General features: G+C 41.3%; 1 protein-coding gene across 1 annotated transcript in view; it reads right to left on the reverse strand.

The window, feature by feature from the left end:
• The window catches only part of DYNC1I1 (dynein cytoplasmic 1 intermediate chain 1), a gene marked incomplete at both ends in the record, with an annotated part of 175,990 nt that overhangs the window by 40,867 nt on the left and 119,863 nt on the right, over positions 1-15,260 (reverse strand). Inside the window, 3 exons of the mRNA XM_080609610.1 lie at positions 2,010-2,143; positions 4,763-4,876; positions 9,124-9,270. Coding sequence (XP_080465736.1) covers positions 2,010-2,143; positions 4,763-4,876; positions 9,124-9,270 — 395 coding nt within the window. The remainder of the gene's footprint in view (positions 1-2,009; positions 2,144-4,762; positions 4,877-9,123; positions 9,271-15,260) is intronic.

Consider the following 15,260-nt stretch of genomic DNA (forward strand, 5'->3'; position numbering starts at 1 on the left):
ACCTAATCTGTAAGTTTCTCTCCATTCAGTAAGGCCTTTGCCTGCAGAGGTCTACTCCTTTGGGCACAATTAATGATCAGAATCCAGCACAGGGAGACTTTCTCTTCCTTCTGAAGACTTCTCTTACTCACTTCTACATACACTGTCTACTACTGTAGCTTGAAATAATATTTATGTATAATCATAAAATAATTCTAAATTATAATTATACGATCGCTTATGCCTGTGAGTAGGCCATTATCACTAGGAATAACCATTAAAATAAAAATGCAAATATGTTAATGACTTATCATGAGCAATTCTTTTTCTCTTACACTTCTAAAATAACTTTCCACAGCAGTCAATCAAGTCACTAGGAAGCAAACCCTTTTTCACAAAAAGTGAAGGAACTGTTCCTGTGATCAGGTATCATAGTCATTACTTCAAACAAGGGGAGATGCGCATTTCATCAGCCTGAGGCTAGAATAGCTATTAGGAAGGAAAAATACAACGCTGTGTAAGACAGAATGTGCGCAGTTTTCTTCTTCCTGGAAGCAAATGACACCAGATCAGTTGTCAGGGCTGTCTCACAGTGTATTCAGAAAGGGGAATCATGAAATTACCCTTTTAGTTACATTATATAAAAATTGCCAGTGGAAAAAATTACATTAAAAATAGCCACAGCTGTGACAAGGCTTCCAGCCCTGTGTCAGTGTGCATACAGCGTACCCAAAGAGATAGGAGCTGCACTGGCGCAAATTGGTTCCTCATATTGCTAGCGTGGTCCCCTCACCTCTCCTGTTGACCACCATCAAAGTGTGGCCTCACTTAGGCTTCCCTGCCAGACCCTGCAGCTTGTGCTGGAGCAGGGACTAAGCTCTGCAGTGCCTCTGCAGTGCTGCGTACAAAGCCCACCTCTTACTTTATCCCCACCTGTCTGTCATATAGTCGGCAGGATAAGGGGAGTTCTGGAGCACTGAGAACACCTTGGGTATCTGCTGTGCTTTGAAACACCTTTTTCCAGAATAACATATGGCTCTCTGCTGTGCTGGGCTGAAGGACACAGGAGCCTCTGCAAATAAAATGGGGATGATAGCAAAAAGCTCTAGGAAAGGCAGGCAGGAGCAGAAACAGAGTGCATTTTTTGTTGGTCAGCTGAAGGTTTGCTAAACAGTTGCGCTAACAAGAGGATCTGGCACCTTCCTCCTCTTGTGAGGAACAAACCAGGCATGTCTGAAAGATCAGAAGTGAGAAATGCCCTTGGGCATGCTTCATTTATCCTAGCAGCCTAAGATTAATTCAAACCATCAGTCGCCACAGCCTGTAAGTATGCCTAAATAGACACAATTTTGCAATACTGTCGGTGGTCAGGCTAAAATAAAAATAGTTTAAAATAAAAATTATATGGAGCAAAATATGTGTAAAACTATTTATACAATATTAGGAATGTGTAATAGAAGCCTTACAATCTTAGACCAGTGTATTGATGTCTATTTCGTCAACAGAAACACAGAGTATGACAAAATATGAATTCAGAGAATATTGCAAACTATTGGTGGGGGTGAGCTTTAAATCCATCAGTGAAAAAAGTTTCTTTACAAAAGCCTTTCAAGTATGCTAGAGGATGAAACTACCACGAGAAGCCAACAGAGCACTCTAGCATCCTGAAGATTTACAGGGTACAAAATAAGGAACTTGCGGTATTAAACTACAGCCTGGGTTATATGAAGAAGGGATATGACCTGATATTTCTGAGGTCCAGGCATCTCTTCTTCAGGCAGATGTCTGAAAAACGTAAAGGAAAGCAAACCTAGGAGTAGTCATTCCCCCCTACCACCTATGCAGGGAGCAGTATAACAGGCAGTAGCACAGGTGCTCAAAGTCAGGTGACTCCTGTCCTAACCATGCAAAGTAGAACAGTACGGACACTGTGATACAAGATTAAAAACGTGAAACACTCTCCACACACGCTTGATTACCTCATGCCAACACAGGCACACAGTATCAAAGTACAAAATGCTGAACATCACCTTCCATGACGACAGGCTGTGTAGACTGTTCCCTCTTCACTGCCAACGACAAAGTTATTGACATCTCCAGTTGGGAAAGCCATTCCTGTAACCGCCACTGGTTTGGACTTATTGTAAACCAGCTCCATGCTCTCCTACCAAAACAGATCTTTGTTATTATTCTGCAATTTTGTTATTATTCTGCAACCTTCCTTTTGATTGGCTGTGTTTTTTCCTGCCATCCCTGCTGCTGTCTGTCACACATTTGAGAGTGGATGAAAGGCACTGGTCTTTGCTACGTCATCTTAAATCAGGCAGAGATGACAGGTGAGAATTTTAAAATCTAATGGTGCAGAAATTAAAGATAATACCTTAATGCTTACACTTGCCAGCCCCAGGCTCTAATAAAACGTACAGTACCCTTCTATTTACAAACATTTTTGAAATCAATTGTCTGTCAAGAAACACATGCAGTGTCCTGTGCACCTGAGGCCTTTATCAGACTGTGCCGGTTGTCCCTTTGCAGAACAAAATTAAGAAGTCGGGGTCCTCACTACCACCATTCAAAGCATTGCTTTTGAGGGATTTTCTGAGGTAACCCTGAACACTGCCCCTGGGCTCCACCATCAAGCTATCAACCAGCAAGCTTTTCTTTCTCTCATTTGGTAGCTACCTTTCAAAGTAAACCAGCATGCCCATTTCTGCCATTGCAAGTCCAACCAGCATGAACAGACTGTGGCCACTGCAAGATGCGTATGCTTTGAGCAGATTTTGCACGACTTTTTGGTTCTTCAGCCTAAATGCTGTAACCCAAGAATCCACAAAGGGGCTGAATCATTTAGCAATTTGCATGTTTAGCTGTTTAGGTGGATATGTTTTCTATGTTTAAAAGCTGCTGGTCTCTAGGGCCAAAACCTGTAGCGTTTTTCTCAGAAGGTCTTTTTGCTGTAGCTTAGGAAAGCGGGCATCCCTGTGAGAGGAGAGGACTGCACATCCATAGAGAAATACTTCTGCTTGGTTTATACTTTTCTTTGAAATACATTTGGTTCTACTAAAAAGAAGCAGAACTAGATCTGGTAAATGCATTGGCAGGGCACCTGTGGACCATATATTTCTGTGAAAAACTTCTGGGGTGAGATCATCATTTAGTGTTTCTGTGGAGACACAGCCAGATACTGTGGTGGACTCTCTCCTCCCAGCGCCTACACCATGGCTGTATGGCTGCACATGAGTGCTCTGGATCAGTGTCTTTGGAAAGTTTCAGACTGACACACATCAGCAACACTCTACCCCTCCCAATTTAAAGCTATGGCTTGACGTCAAATCCTGTGCCTTCATCACCATGATCCACGCGCCAAACTTCAGCATAATGTGGGGTGTCTTCCCATCCTTGTTGAAAGCCAGTTTGGAGCAGGGAAATTCCATCTGAGTGATGAAGTACTGGAACTGAGATGTTCACAAGTCTCTGCTTCGGAATTTAGTATTTCAGTAATGAATACATAAATGTGGGATTTATCTTCTTGATTTTTAACTGAGAAACTGGGGAAGGGATTCAGTTGCCTAAACATAGATGTCTGGGGCTTTTTAGATGCCTTCACTTCTATTCCAGAAGATCATTTTTTTCCATATTGTTGCCTCAGATGAACACAGTCTAACTGTGAAGTTGGCTGCAATTTGAACATGAAAATAGATGGGATGACTTCCAAAAGCCCCTTCCATCCTAAGATTTGACAGTTCTGTACCCTAGGGTGGGTATCTGAAATGGTATTTCACACTGGGCTGGGAGAGTCATCCTCCAGAAGTGCCCAGTCTCTCTACATTACCCGTAAAGGGAGCTAAAATTACTAGCTTAGACTTGACACGGACCTAGCTTCTAGATAGCAAAGCTTGGGATAGAGGAGTCCCACCTCTTTTGTGAACACTGAAAAGTAAATAATTCAATAGTAATTGCACATTAATGCATGATTAATGGATGATTAATGGAATCATGAAGAGGAGTTTCTATGCAGCATTTTGAAACAAGATCAAATCCCAGGATGCTTAGTAAAAATGATATGGGTTTTCTTTTTCTAAGAAATTACATATAAAAAAATGACTGATGTGTTGGAATAGAAAATGTACTACTCAAGAAGAAAACACTTAAAAGATGCTTTCAATTGGCCTTTTTCAGCATCAAATTCTTTGTTTAGTTTTCATTATTATAATCACTAGTGGTTTGGACAATTTTCCTGGATTTCCTTTCATTTCTGATACAAAGTGGGGATTGGTGGGGTGTGTGTGTGGGAAGACAATGGCAGCAAACATTCCAGAGGGGGGAAATCAGTTCGAAAACTTTTGATTTACATTGTTTGTTCCTTTGGCTACTGAAGGCAGGCAGCAAAGTAAGCTTTCTGTGTGCCTTGGAAACCCATAGTGCCTAGGGTGTGTTCAGCAACAGTGCAATCTAGTCTGTATTTGTTAAACAATGCTGTAGAGTAAGTACAATTTATACCACAGGCGACTTCTGTAATTACCATGATTTAAAATGGATTATTTCATTTTCACTTGAAACTGACCTATGTATTAACGTATTACAATAATTACATGACTTGTGGTAAAGGAAATGGGTTTTGGCTCTTAGCAGAGACTGCTGGAAGCAAGCTGTACTCTTTCAAGTGCATCCATTGGTTTTAGTTTGTATAGGACGTGAGGTTTTGGCTTTTAGGTTCCATTAAGCAGGTATCCTGCTCTACTGAGGGTGCTTTTTTCCCCTGTATATGTAAAAACAAACCCACCTGTGGAGTTGAGAGCATGTCCAGGCTCCAGGAGCACATTTTGCCATCTGTAGAGACGGTAATGAGATTGTGCGCATTCTGTGTTCCAACTACATTCACACAATACACGGGATGCTGAAAACACATTAATGCTGGAAATCAGACAGCCATTCTCACATCGTTATGAACAGATTACGAGTGTCATATGTTGTTTTAAAAAATGATTAAGTAGTCACATAATGGCTGGAAAATACAGGAGTCAGCTTTTGCCAGATAGGAATTGTTTTTTATTGTGGGTTTTTTTTTAGATTTAAATTTAAGAGGTACGTTATGAAGGTGGAAATGTTTTCAAAGTTTCATTTTCCTCATAATAAAACGACCCAGCTGAGTAATGCTGTGAAAATACTGAATTATGTGCATGAGATTTCACCCACGGGGACATGTATCACTCTACTGATGGCTTTTGACACTGAAAATAACTGGCAAAAAGAGGCAAATGGTCCAAATGGAATGAAAATGAAAACTTTATTCAAGAAAACAGCTGCATAAAACTTGAACTTTTCCAGAATTTGGCTTGCATGCTTAACATTTGCAAATGTACTCCACTTGAAAAACATGAACAAGTCCATCAACATTTTCCAGGACTGGCCAATATATCTTTTTAAATCTGTCATCATAAATGTGCAGTGACTAAATTTAGGGTGTTACACCTGGTTCACCATACAGTAGTCATTCCATGGAGGCTGAATTTCACTTTGAATGCAATACGAAACTTGGCCTATTCCTTTTCCAAGGAACCTGGTAATATTTGTAGCCTAAAGTGTCATCTGGTGTCTGATGGTGACATATGAAGGATGGTTCAAGTTCAGCAATCTCCAGAGTGAAAAGTCAGTCAGGCTGAACAATAAGATTTATTTTCTTTTGTCCAGTACAAGTGATCCTGCTGAATTAAGGGTAGGACATACACACAAGTCAAGCAAAGAAGTACTGTATTTATCTGCCTCTTTTGCTGATGAACAGAAGACCTGCATCTCCAGGAAGAAAACATACTTTTCACTAATACTTTCAGTAGTTAAAGAAAATTAGGACCAACTTAACAAAAGATCCCTATAGAGCTTCTAAGCCAACTCTGTGTAGAGTTAGAAACCTAGCATTTGCTCCTACTGAAAGGAATGGCTGAACTACCACTTATTTCAGACAACTTTAAGATCCAGCTGCAGGTCACCTACCCAGTCAGTAGGGAAAGCCAGAAATCTTCAGAACACTGGGAATCTCTGAAGTTTGATACCTGAGAAAACCCATTAAATGTCCCCTCCCTGAGTGCAAAAAGGGCAGCATCTGAAAGCACAGTGTGTGTGTGTGCACCCACACCAAAGATGGACTCGGCAATTGCTGCTGAAATGGTACCTTGTGCTCAGAGGCCACCTGCACACACCAGCAAGTCACAAGGTCCATTCTGATGCTGATTTTTCTCTTTCTCCCAAGCTTGTCAGGCACCTCATTTTCCCCAGATCATCAAAAGGATGCCCAAATCTGTCCCTCACATGCCCAATCTGTCCCTCACACTGTTACCCTTCTATGATGGACCTTCTTGATGCTTGATGGTAAGCTAATGAGCCCAGTGCTAAACATGACTAGCACATACTGATGTGTGAAATAAGCATAGGCCTTACGGGTGTTAAACCCCCTTTCATGGGTGTTTGACCTTCAGAAGTCCACGCAGACAGGGACAGAGTGGGTGGGAGGAAGCTAAAGCAAGCAGTGGAGTATCTAGAATATTTAGGCTTGAGGGAGAAAGCAAGTCATGTCTTTCCAGCAGCACCTCAGTGTGCCATGTCTGGCTTTAATCAGGACTACCAGCCATCAATTTCATGCACAATAAAACTCACTACATAAATGAAAAGACGTAAGGAAAATGGATGAAAAAGACAACCAACTGTACGTAGTCTAAACAGGCTACTTCCTTTCAAAGGGTTGCTGCCAACTTGCTTTTATTTATTTTGGAAATTAAATCATCATGCAAAAGGATTTTGTCTTAATTAAAATTTCCTGTTGTCCCAAGTGCAGATGTGTGGTGGGTGTGAAAGGAAATTAGTGAGTAAGCTGCGGGTAGAATTCTCTTCCCTGGTGAATCCAAGCGGTAATCAGTGACACTAAACTTCAGGAAAATTTAAGTCAGTGATAACTCTGTTTCAAATAAGCTAAATGAGAGAAAGAACAGAGAAAAGTCCTTTTTTCACATCTGGCATAAGTTCAAATTAAAAACTGACTTTTCATTTGACTAAAAAATGGCTATTCACATATGTAACAGTACATACAGTAACACTGTTACAGTAGAGTTCTCTTAGTTTAATCCTTTTTTCTTTTTTTCTTGGCAGTGAGGATTCAAGCCAGCCTTTTGCAACCAAGACTTCATTTACATTTTATGTGATCCTTATATATGAACATAAAGCACTCTGTTATTGTAAAATCTGATCACTCCTTAAAAACATCATGCTTCCTCATGTTAGACTGTGTAAACACTTATTTATACCAATCCATGACAGCACATAAAGTGCCCATCCACAACTGAAAGTCATTTATTTACATTTGTTAAAAGCAAAACATCACATATTGTTCTATTGCAATAATAAAACTAGTTTAATATATAATTCCAGGAGGGACAATTTTGTCTTAAACATTTTGTGATTGTAAACAGATTACTTCCCATTAATCTTTTCTTTTCCACTAGATTTTGAGTCCCAGTTGTTCAATTTTCAGTGATAGTCAGCTTCTTGCCACCAGTTTTCTGGTCTGCTACATCTCTAAATTGCACTTCCAAGAGAGACTGTTTCTTTTCATGCAGATTGAACAACATTACTGGTGACAAAATGAGCAAAAACATTAGGGAAATGAAAAGCAATATTGAAGTTGCAACCCATGGCACAGATCATTAGATTATTACATCAACATTCATGATAGTGGAAATTTAGGGAACAATATTTGTACTGCCTGGCTCGCTAAGCATGTCTGTGCACACCTGTCTTTTTTTAATATAAAGACACTTGCTATCATAATACTGGCCCCATGCCGAACCTTTTGCATTAATTCACATGGCATGGCTTCTAGGGCTGTCTTTTAACTTCAAGGACTGTGTTGTCACAGCCAACTAAAAGCTGAACCTTGATCTGCTAATTCCAAAGAGAAGAATCGTAGAATTGTAAAAGCTGGAGGTGTGAAAGACCTATCACAATCTGATCCTTCTCTCTGCTATAACAAGATTATTACCTTATCTCTCAGAGTGCTTTGTGAAGTTCAGTTTCTTATGTTTCAGGAAATCTGCATTTCTCTGCATTCTTATATCATACTATTACATTTTTCTGTTCTGTTTAGCTTGTATTTTCTTTTCTGCTTCCCACTCAAGAATGGTCTCAAGCCCACTCCCAACATGGGATGTGTTTATCATCCCATGAGTACGCCTTCCAGCTCTTATGAACAGGCTGCTGGAGCCCAGACTCTGGGAGAGCGCAAGAATGCCTAACATCTTAGTGCAGGATGGACTGGAGGTCAGTGCCATAGCAGAGTGAAGACACTTTAGCAGGCAATTCAGGCTTGTTTCTTCCGCCAGCACAATATGAGTACTTTGCAATGTGAGAACGTCATCTACCACAGACATCGTCTTTGTGGGACAGAGAAACTCTCTTCTTTCTCAGTCATTTTGTGTTGCTGATCTGCCTGTATATCTCCCAGACATCACCAGAGCCCTGTGCCACCATCACTATATCTGCAAGTATTAGTGTGTAACAGCAAAATGCTCTTCCACATCATTTAATTGAAATAAGCTCCCCCTCATTGTGCAAGCTCTGCCTTATGGCCCTGTCTGGATTAGGAAACCATGACAGACATGTATGTATTGCTGTATTGGAAAACAGAAGCAAACTGCCCCACTCTTTTCAAGGGTACCAGTGTCTATTTACAGGACTCCACTGAGACCACTGCAGGTGCCTAATCTGATTCAAAAGAGAAACTTGTGGAAAAGACAACATTAAGTGATTCAAATTGCCTGCCATGCTGGACTGACAGACACACAGTCCCTATATTGACCTGACAGGCAATAAAGAGCAAGAGTTGCAGTGCCACTGTGCTGGCACAAAGGTGCCTTACTCAAGTTTTGTAATTGATCCTGCTTTCCTTCTTGGAAAGGAGCATAATCTCCTGACCTGACCATATGAAGTGTGATGGTTAAGCACTTACAGGAGGTGGTTGTACATCTCTCTTACCTATTTCTTTCCCTTCAATGACAACACTGATGTTGCCACACACATTGTAGACACACTAGACAGCTTCACTTTCCTGCTGACTGTTTCCTCTAAAAAAAAGGAAGAGGTGATTTTTATCCTTACCGTGTGAGCAGCAGCAGATAAGGGAGTTCTCTGAACTGGAGTGCGCCTGTGACTGCGATTATCCCACAAGACAATTTGGCCAGAGTATGTTCCACCAACAACCAGATTTGGGTGAAAGCGGGCAAAACAGACAGACATCACGGAGGACTGGAGTAAAACAGGTAGAGGAGAAGGGTTACATGGTCAAACACCTTCAGTTCTTTCCTTAAGGAAGCATATTGTAATTATCATTTTGTATTTTAGAAATCACTGTATGAGCTCTATTCATATTCCTTGCACACCAGAAATTCTGCTAAAGCCAACAGGACACATGCAAAGAGCTAATTTTGACACTATAATGTGTAGTTCCATTGGTCCTAAGGAAGATACGCACCACAGGGTGAGTCTTAGCATGATCCTAAAAACCTGAGATAACCTCTCCGTGACAGTGATGGGACACTGCTTAATATCATTTCCCAAACTGAGAACTTCAAGTAACCAGATGCCAGCCCACCAGAGTCTGGCATCCTGGCCCATGATTTCCCATCAGGGAGCGCTCTTCCCCTATTGCTGTTGTATCACAGTATCACAGTATCACAGTATGTTAGAGATTGGAAGGGACCTCAAAAGATCATCTAGTCCAATCCCCCTGCCAGAGCAGGAACACCTAGATAAGGTTACACAGGAATGTGTCCAGGCGGGTTTTGAATGTCTCCAGAGAAGGAGACTCCACAACCCCCCTGGGCAGCCTGTTCCAGTGTTCCGTCACCCTCACTGAGAAGAAGTTTGTCCCACAAGCCAGCACAGAGATGGATATCTATTCCAACTACCACCTTCCAGTCTCTTTAACATAACATACAACATATGAAGTCCTCAAGGGAACAGTCCCCAGAACTTCCATATGCCAACAAGCTACAGCCAAGAGAACAAGCCGTAACACCTTTGGGTCCTTCATCATCTTTATAAGGAATTATTTCCCATATTTATATAATTGGTCCTGGGTGTTATGTCTTTGTTTTATGCACATTGGAAACCAAAAGTTACAGCATTCATATAATTTCCTGAGAATTCACATAGTAATAAAGACTGTTTGCAAACAGAAGCAAATGTCATTTTTTCATGGGCAGTTTTACTGATGCTCATAAGCCACAGAGCAAGACTTAAACAGCAATTACAGTCAGAAAGTTAAATCCACTTTTAGTGGTTGCATTCTTAAAAATTCATTTTTTTGGCTGTTTCAAATGAATTTTTGTAACGAACCTTTGTTACAGTTTAATGACTGGGTACTTTGAAGTTGTGACGTTCCTATGTGTGAACCCATTATACTCAATGACAAAGGATTAACTAAATTACCATATTTCAGGTGCATAAAAAGCATTGCAGACATTTAAGTAAACTTTGTTGAATTGGAAACATTAGAGTTGCCAAGCTGAACTAGACCCAGTGTCCACCTAGCTGACAACCCTGTCTCTGGCAGGACTGGATCGAGTTTTAAAATCCTTGATGTGGGTAGATGTGTTAGTTATCTTTCCTTACTGCTCCTGCTCCTCATCCTGATTTCTAGTGGCTAGAGACTGGTTTGAACTTTCACACCAGAGATTTATAAACCCTTTCTGATAGGGCTTGAATTAATTACGCTAACTCTCGATGTCTATAACTAGGTTAATGAGAATAAAGCAAAATGTGAAGCTTAAAGAGTTTTTATGGAATTCATGTGGCTGCCTGCAATTATTGGTTAAAGCCAGATTACATGCTAAGTTAGCTCAGCAGACATAGCACACAGCAGTACATTCAATACTGGGTTTTTTTACTAAGATCACCAAGGCAATGAAATAAGCAGCCGTTACCTTTATTTTTCCCCATTCTCTCTGGATCCTCATGGCTGTTCACTTGACATCTTTGATCCCTTCCCTTCTTGGCTAAAGTTTTTGCTGATGACTAGATGATTAATATACATAATTGCCCATCTTAGTCCATATCTATCTAAGTGCTTGAGCATAATAATTACACTATGGTCAGTCATAGCAACAAAAGGTAGCTTCCAAACACCATTTCCAAAGCTTTACAGATAAGAAATCCCGCTTTTGAGTAACAGGACTTTGGTGCTGCTAAGAGGAGCTTAAAACTCAGCTACAATGCAGCTGCCATCCAGTTTCCACAGATTCCCCCATACATTATAATTAAAACGATCCTACAGCACATGTTCTATGTTTTATCTCTTTGTTTAATGGCTTCATGAGTTGTTTTAATCATCCCCTCTCATTCCTTATAACTAAGCTGACAGATATTCTTACATGAAGTGAAATAGACAGATGATTTTAAAACAGTACAGCTCCACCACTGTGTACACCCTGCAGCAGCTACAAGGCTCCACATGTATTTTAAGAAACCCCAGTTCAAACAGTCAATCCACAACAAAGTTCTCAGTTTGTCCGAAACAAACTTGAGTGACTCTGAAGCAGGGCAAAGCAGCCAAGTGGACAGTGTATTTTTAAATGTTGTGTTTTCATGGTTAGCATGTTTTTGAATTCAGAATGCCAGAACACAGTTGAATGGTCAGGATATAAACTGCTAAAGCGTGTTTTTCATAAAGTTCAAAAATAACCTACAGACGTGACACGGACTTAAGTCCTCTGCGCTGCTTCTAGTTTTACGTATTGCTCCAAAGCAACTTGTGTTCTTCAACTGGTGAAATGTTCACATCCTTTTAATTATGTCAATATTATTTTTCTACTGAGAAAAAACTTCTGTCAAATATTAGATTTTAACAATTTAAGGACTCCACTCCAGAGCACTTAATATAGTGATTATTTTCTTAAAGTTAATGGCAGTACTCAGATGAGTAAGGGCTGTAAGATCCAGCCCATTCATTTAACAACTTTAAAAGCATTCACTTCTTAGCCTTAATGGGAGAGAGTGGCGGACAGGTCTCCAGTCTGTCTGAACAGCTCTCTGCTCAAGGAGAGCAGCAGAAACCATTCTCTGTAAGCCTCTTCTGCCTTCAGGCTGCCTCTTGTTTGCCGATTCAAGCAGTCTTGCTTCTCTAAAACAGAGTTTTGCCACTGACTTCAAAGGGGGAGGAACGAGCACATGGTCAGGTTTTAAAATAACAGCGTATTCCCTCTTTGCACTTCTACCACACCTTTCTAGGGAAATCTCATGGCACTATCCAATAATGATGGCAAAGCTTCCCAGTTTTTCAGTTAGGTACATTTTATATGCTGCAGGTGCATAGTTACGCGTCACAGAGAACAGAAGCAGCGAGATTCATAGTATATGGCAAGCATGCATAGAGATGAGAGAGGGATTATTTCAGAAGACAATCCACAGCATAAAAGCAGTATTTAGAATACAAGGTTCCAGGTGTTATCTTTTATGGGTGCCACAGAGCATCTGTGTCTGCAAGCTGTCAGGACCCACAAGAGACAGGCAAACCCAAGTGTTCGGTCACCTTCACTTCTCTGAATTGTGCTGTGTGGTGAATCACTTCATTATTCACTTTAACTTAATGCTCTGATGTTTTCTCCCTCTGTGCAAACACAGCCAACTGGATTTAGCTTTCTCTGCCTCTGCCTCCCTTTAGGTTTCTCAACAACCCTACTGAAGTATTTCTGGTACTCCTGGCTTTGTGATCTTCCACCAGATTTTCTGCTCCTGTTGGGTACCACCATGCCAGTGCTGCTGCCTCATCCCCTGTGCGTCTGCAGAGATGAGGAGCTAAGGAGCGAGCCCAAAGCAGCTCCAGGTGGGAACACTGGCCAGGCAAAAGAGAGAGCCAGGCCCAGGCTGGCAAACCTGAGACCTTTTGTGTGGAAAATGGGCAGTCCCTCTCCCTGAATGCTAAAGCTTCTGCTCCCAGCTGTTACAAGAACCGTGCTGAAAACATAATGAAGAAACAAAGCATGAAATGGCTGTGCTCTTGTCACGGCCTCAGAAACGGAAGTGTTGCCCACCCCATGGAGACGCCTGCAGTCGGAGGGATGAATGCAGCACACACCGGCCCCTCATTTTGGTCATCTCAGCCCATATGGAGAGATGAGCTACAGGGGTGGTGAGGTGGTGACTTTGCTCAGCTGCCTCTGCCTCCTCTTCCTCCTCCTCATCCTCTTTCTCCTCCTTCTCCTTCTCCTCCCTCTCTCCCCCCGATGCACTCGATTCAAACAAGCCCCGAGCCCTCTTCAAGTGGCTGGCAGAGCTGGTTTTTATTTTAGAAGCTTAATCCAGGCCAGATTTGGATTAATGATGGCATATCCCTTCAACCACAGATACACATGCTAGGGACAGCCAGTCATTTAGATTCTCCTTACTGAGAAGCCTGACCTCAGTACCCACATCTGATGCGTGTAAGGCCCCAGAGACTCAGCTGTCTGTGCTCATGTCCACAGATTTGGATGGCACTCTGCCCAGCCACCAGTCGAACAAGTTCACAAAGACCTGGGTGCTAAACAATAATGACTTTCAACAGGCAATGACTACTGCATTCAGCAAGACCTCTTCTGCAGGAAACCACCTCCATAAGCAGTGCTGCCATACTGGTACCATATGCCTACACTTGACACCAGATGTATCTCAAAACAATACTCTGTCAGTGGGAAGATGCGATCTGAGGAGTTCACAGGCATTTCTAAACTCCAAAATACCAGGTTATATTGCAGCAGGCACTCAGGAAACTCCTGGGTAGCTTTTCTAGCTGAGCTAACATATGTGAAAAAGCACCACAGTCTGTGGCATGCTACTATAGGTCAGTCTAACAGAGACAGCAGTGAGCAATAAAATTAACTGCAGCTGAGATGAAGAGGCAGGTCATTTTCCATGCTTGAGAGAACTGGCTTAGAGGGACTGACAGCAGAGGGACAAAGCTGTTCTACTGCCGCTTAGCTAGAAACACAAAAAGGTGCCAAACTCTTAGTTGTTTATCCATAGGAATTGAGGAATAGGGACTGGACCTCTAACCAATTATGCCTACCCTCCTGAAAAATAAATAAATAAAGACAAAGGCCAAAAGTACACATACAGTTTACTTATAACCTTTTACTCTCAGTCGTGCTCATGAAGAACAGCATTTAAAGAGTCTAAGCACTCTTATTCCCTCTGAGAACTGCCCTACCTTCTTCTGGCCAGTCAATCAGGAGACCATCTTCTCATGCTTGCATTGCTATACAGACTTACATGAGGTCCCAGAACACATATGGATGATACAGCTCAACTGCAAGGGTGGATTAAAATCATCATCTAGAAACAAAACAGCAACTGGGTTACTAAATAAAGCCCTTTTTTTCCCTGCCAGGCCAACGACTAAGAACTGAGAACCAGCGTGGAAAGTAGTGTATCAGATCTGAACACCAGATTGTCTGGTTTAGTGCCCTATTACATCCTTCTTGCACCATAAAAGGTGTGGGATACCTCGAAAGAGGCAATTCTAGGTGGCTTTGCCCTGGCTACTGAAATACCTGAAACAGAGACTATGTTCCTTCCAAGAGTCTTGCTTGCTTTTCTTTCTTTAGTATCAGCTATTACGAATCTGTGTTTCACATAAATGTCTAGGTATAATTAATATTAATAAGCAAACAGCAGAGAAGATAGTGACAGAATTACAACTGGTTTTCCCAGCTGAATTTGAAAAGGTACCCAATACACAATTTATCTGTACAGAAACCTTCACCAAAGAGGTTAGCTCTTAATTCTAAAAGCTTTAAATGCCAAGACTTCTGTATTGTGTCCCTAACTGTCTTTCTCTTCAACTATGAAACAACATCTGAAAGATTTTGCACTAGAGATTGTGGTATCATACAAAATTCATCTTCTACTAAAAATAAAAGAAAACCAGTTGACATCCTTCACGTGTTTAGAAAAATAAATAAAACCAAGCAAACACTTCTTCAAACCAAATGTCAGAATCCTGTTTAATTAAAAAAAGGAAGTTTATACTTGGTTATGGTGTGTGTCGACATCTACTCCTTTGATTTACAAGAGTATGGACTGGAAAGAACAGATTGCTTTATTCAAGAGAAAGAAAGGAGGGAGGGGGGCCCAGTGTGACAGGAAAGAGTGTAGGCTGTATTAACTTCAGTGCTTGTTAAAACATGAAGGATTAATGGTAGAAAGGGAGGGAAGAATTGTGAATGTCTCCAGTTTAGGATCTTCAAAAATGTTTGGGG

Source organism: Psittacula echo, assembly GCF_963264785.1.
Source record: "Psittacula echo genome assembly, chromosome: 2".
Lineage (NCBI taxonomy): Eukaryota > Metazoa > Chordata > Aves > Psittaciformes > Psittacidae > Psittacula > Psittacula echo.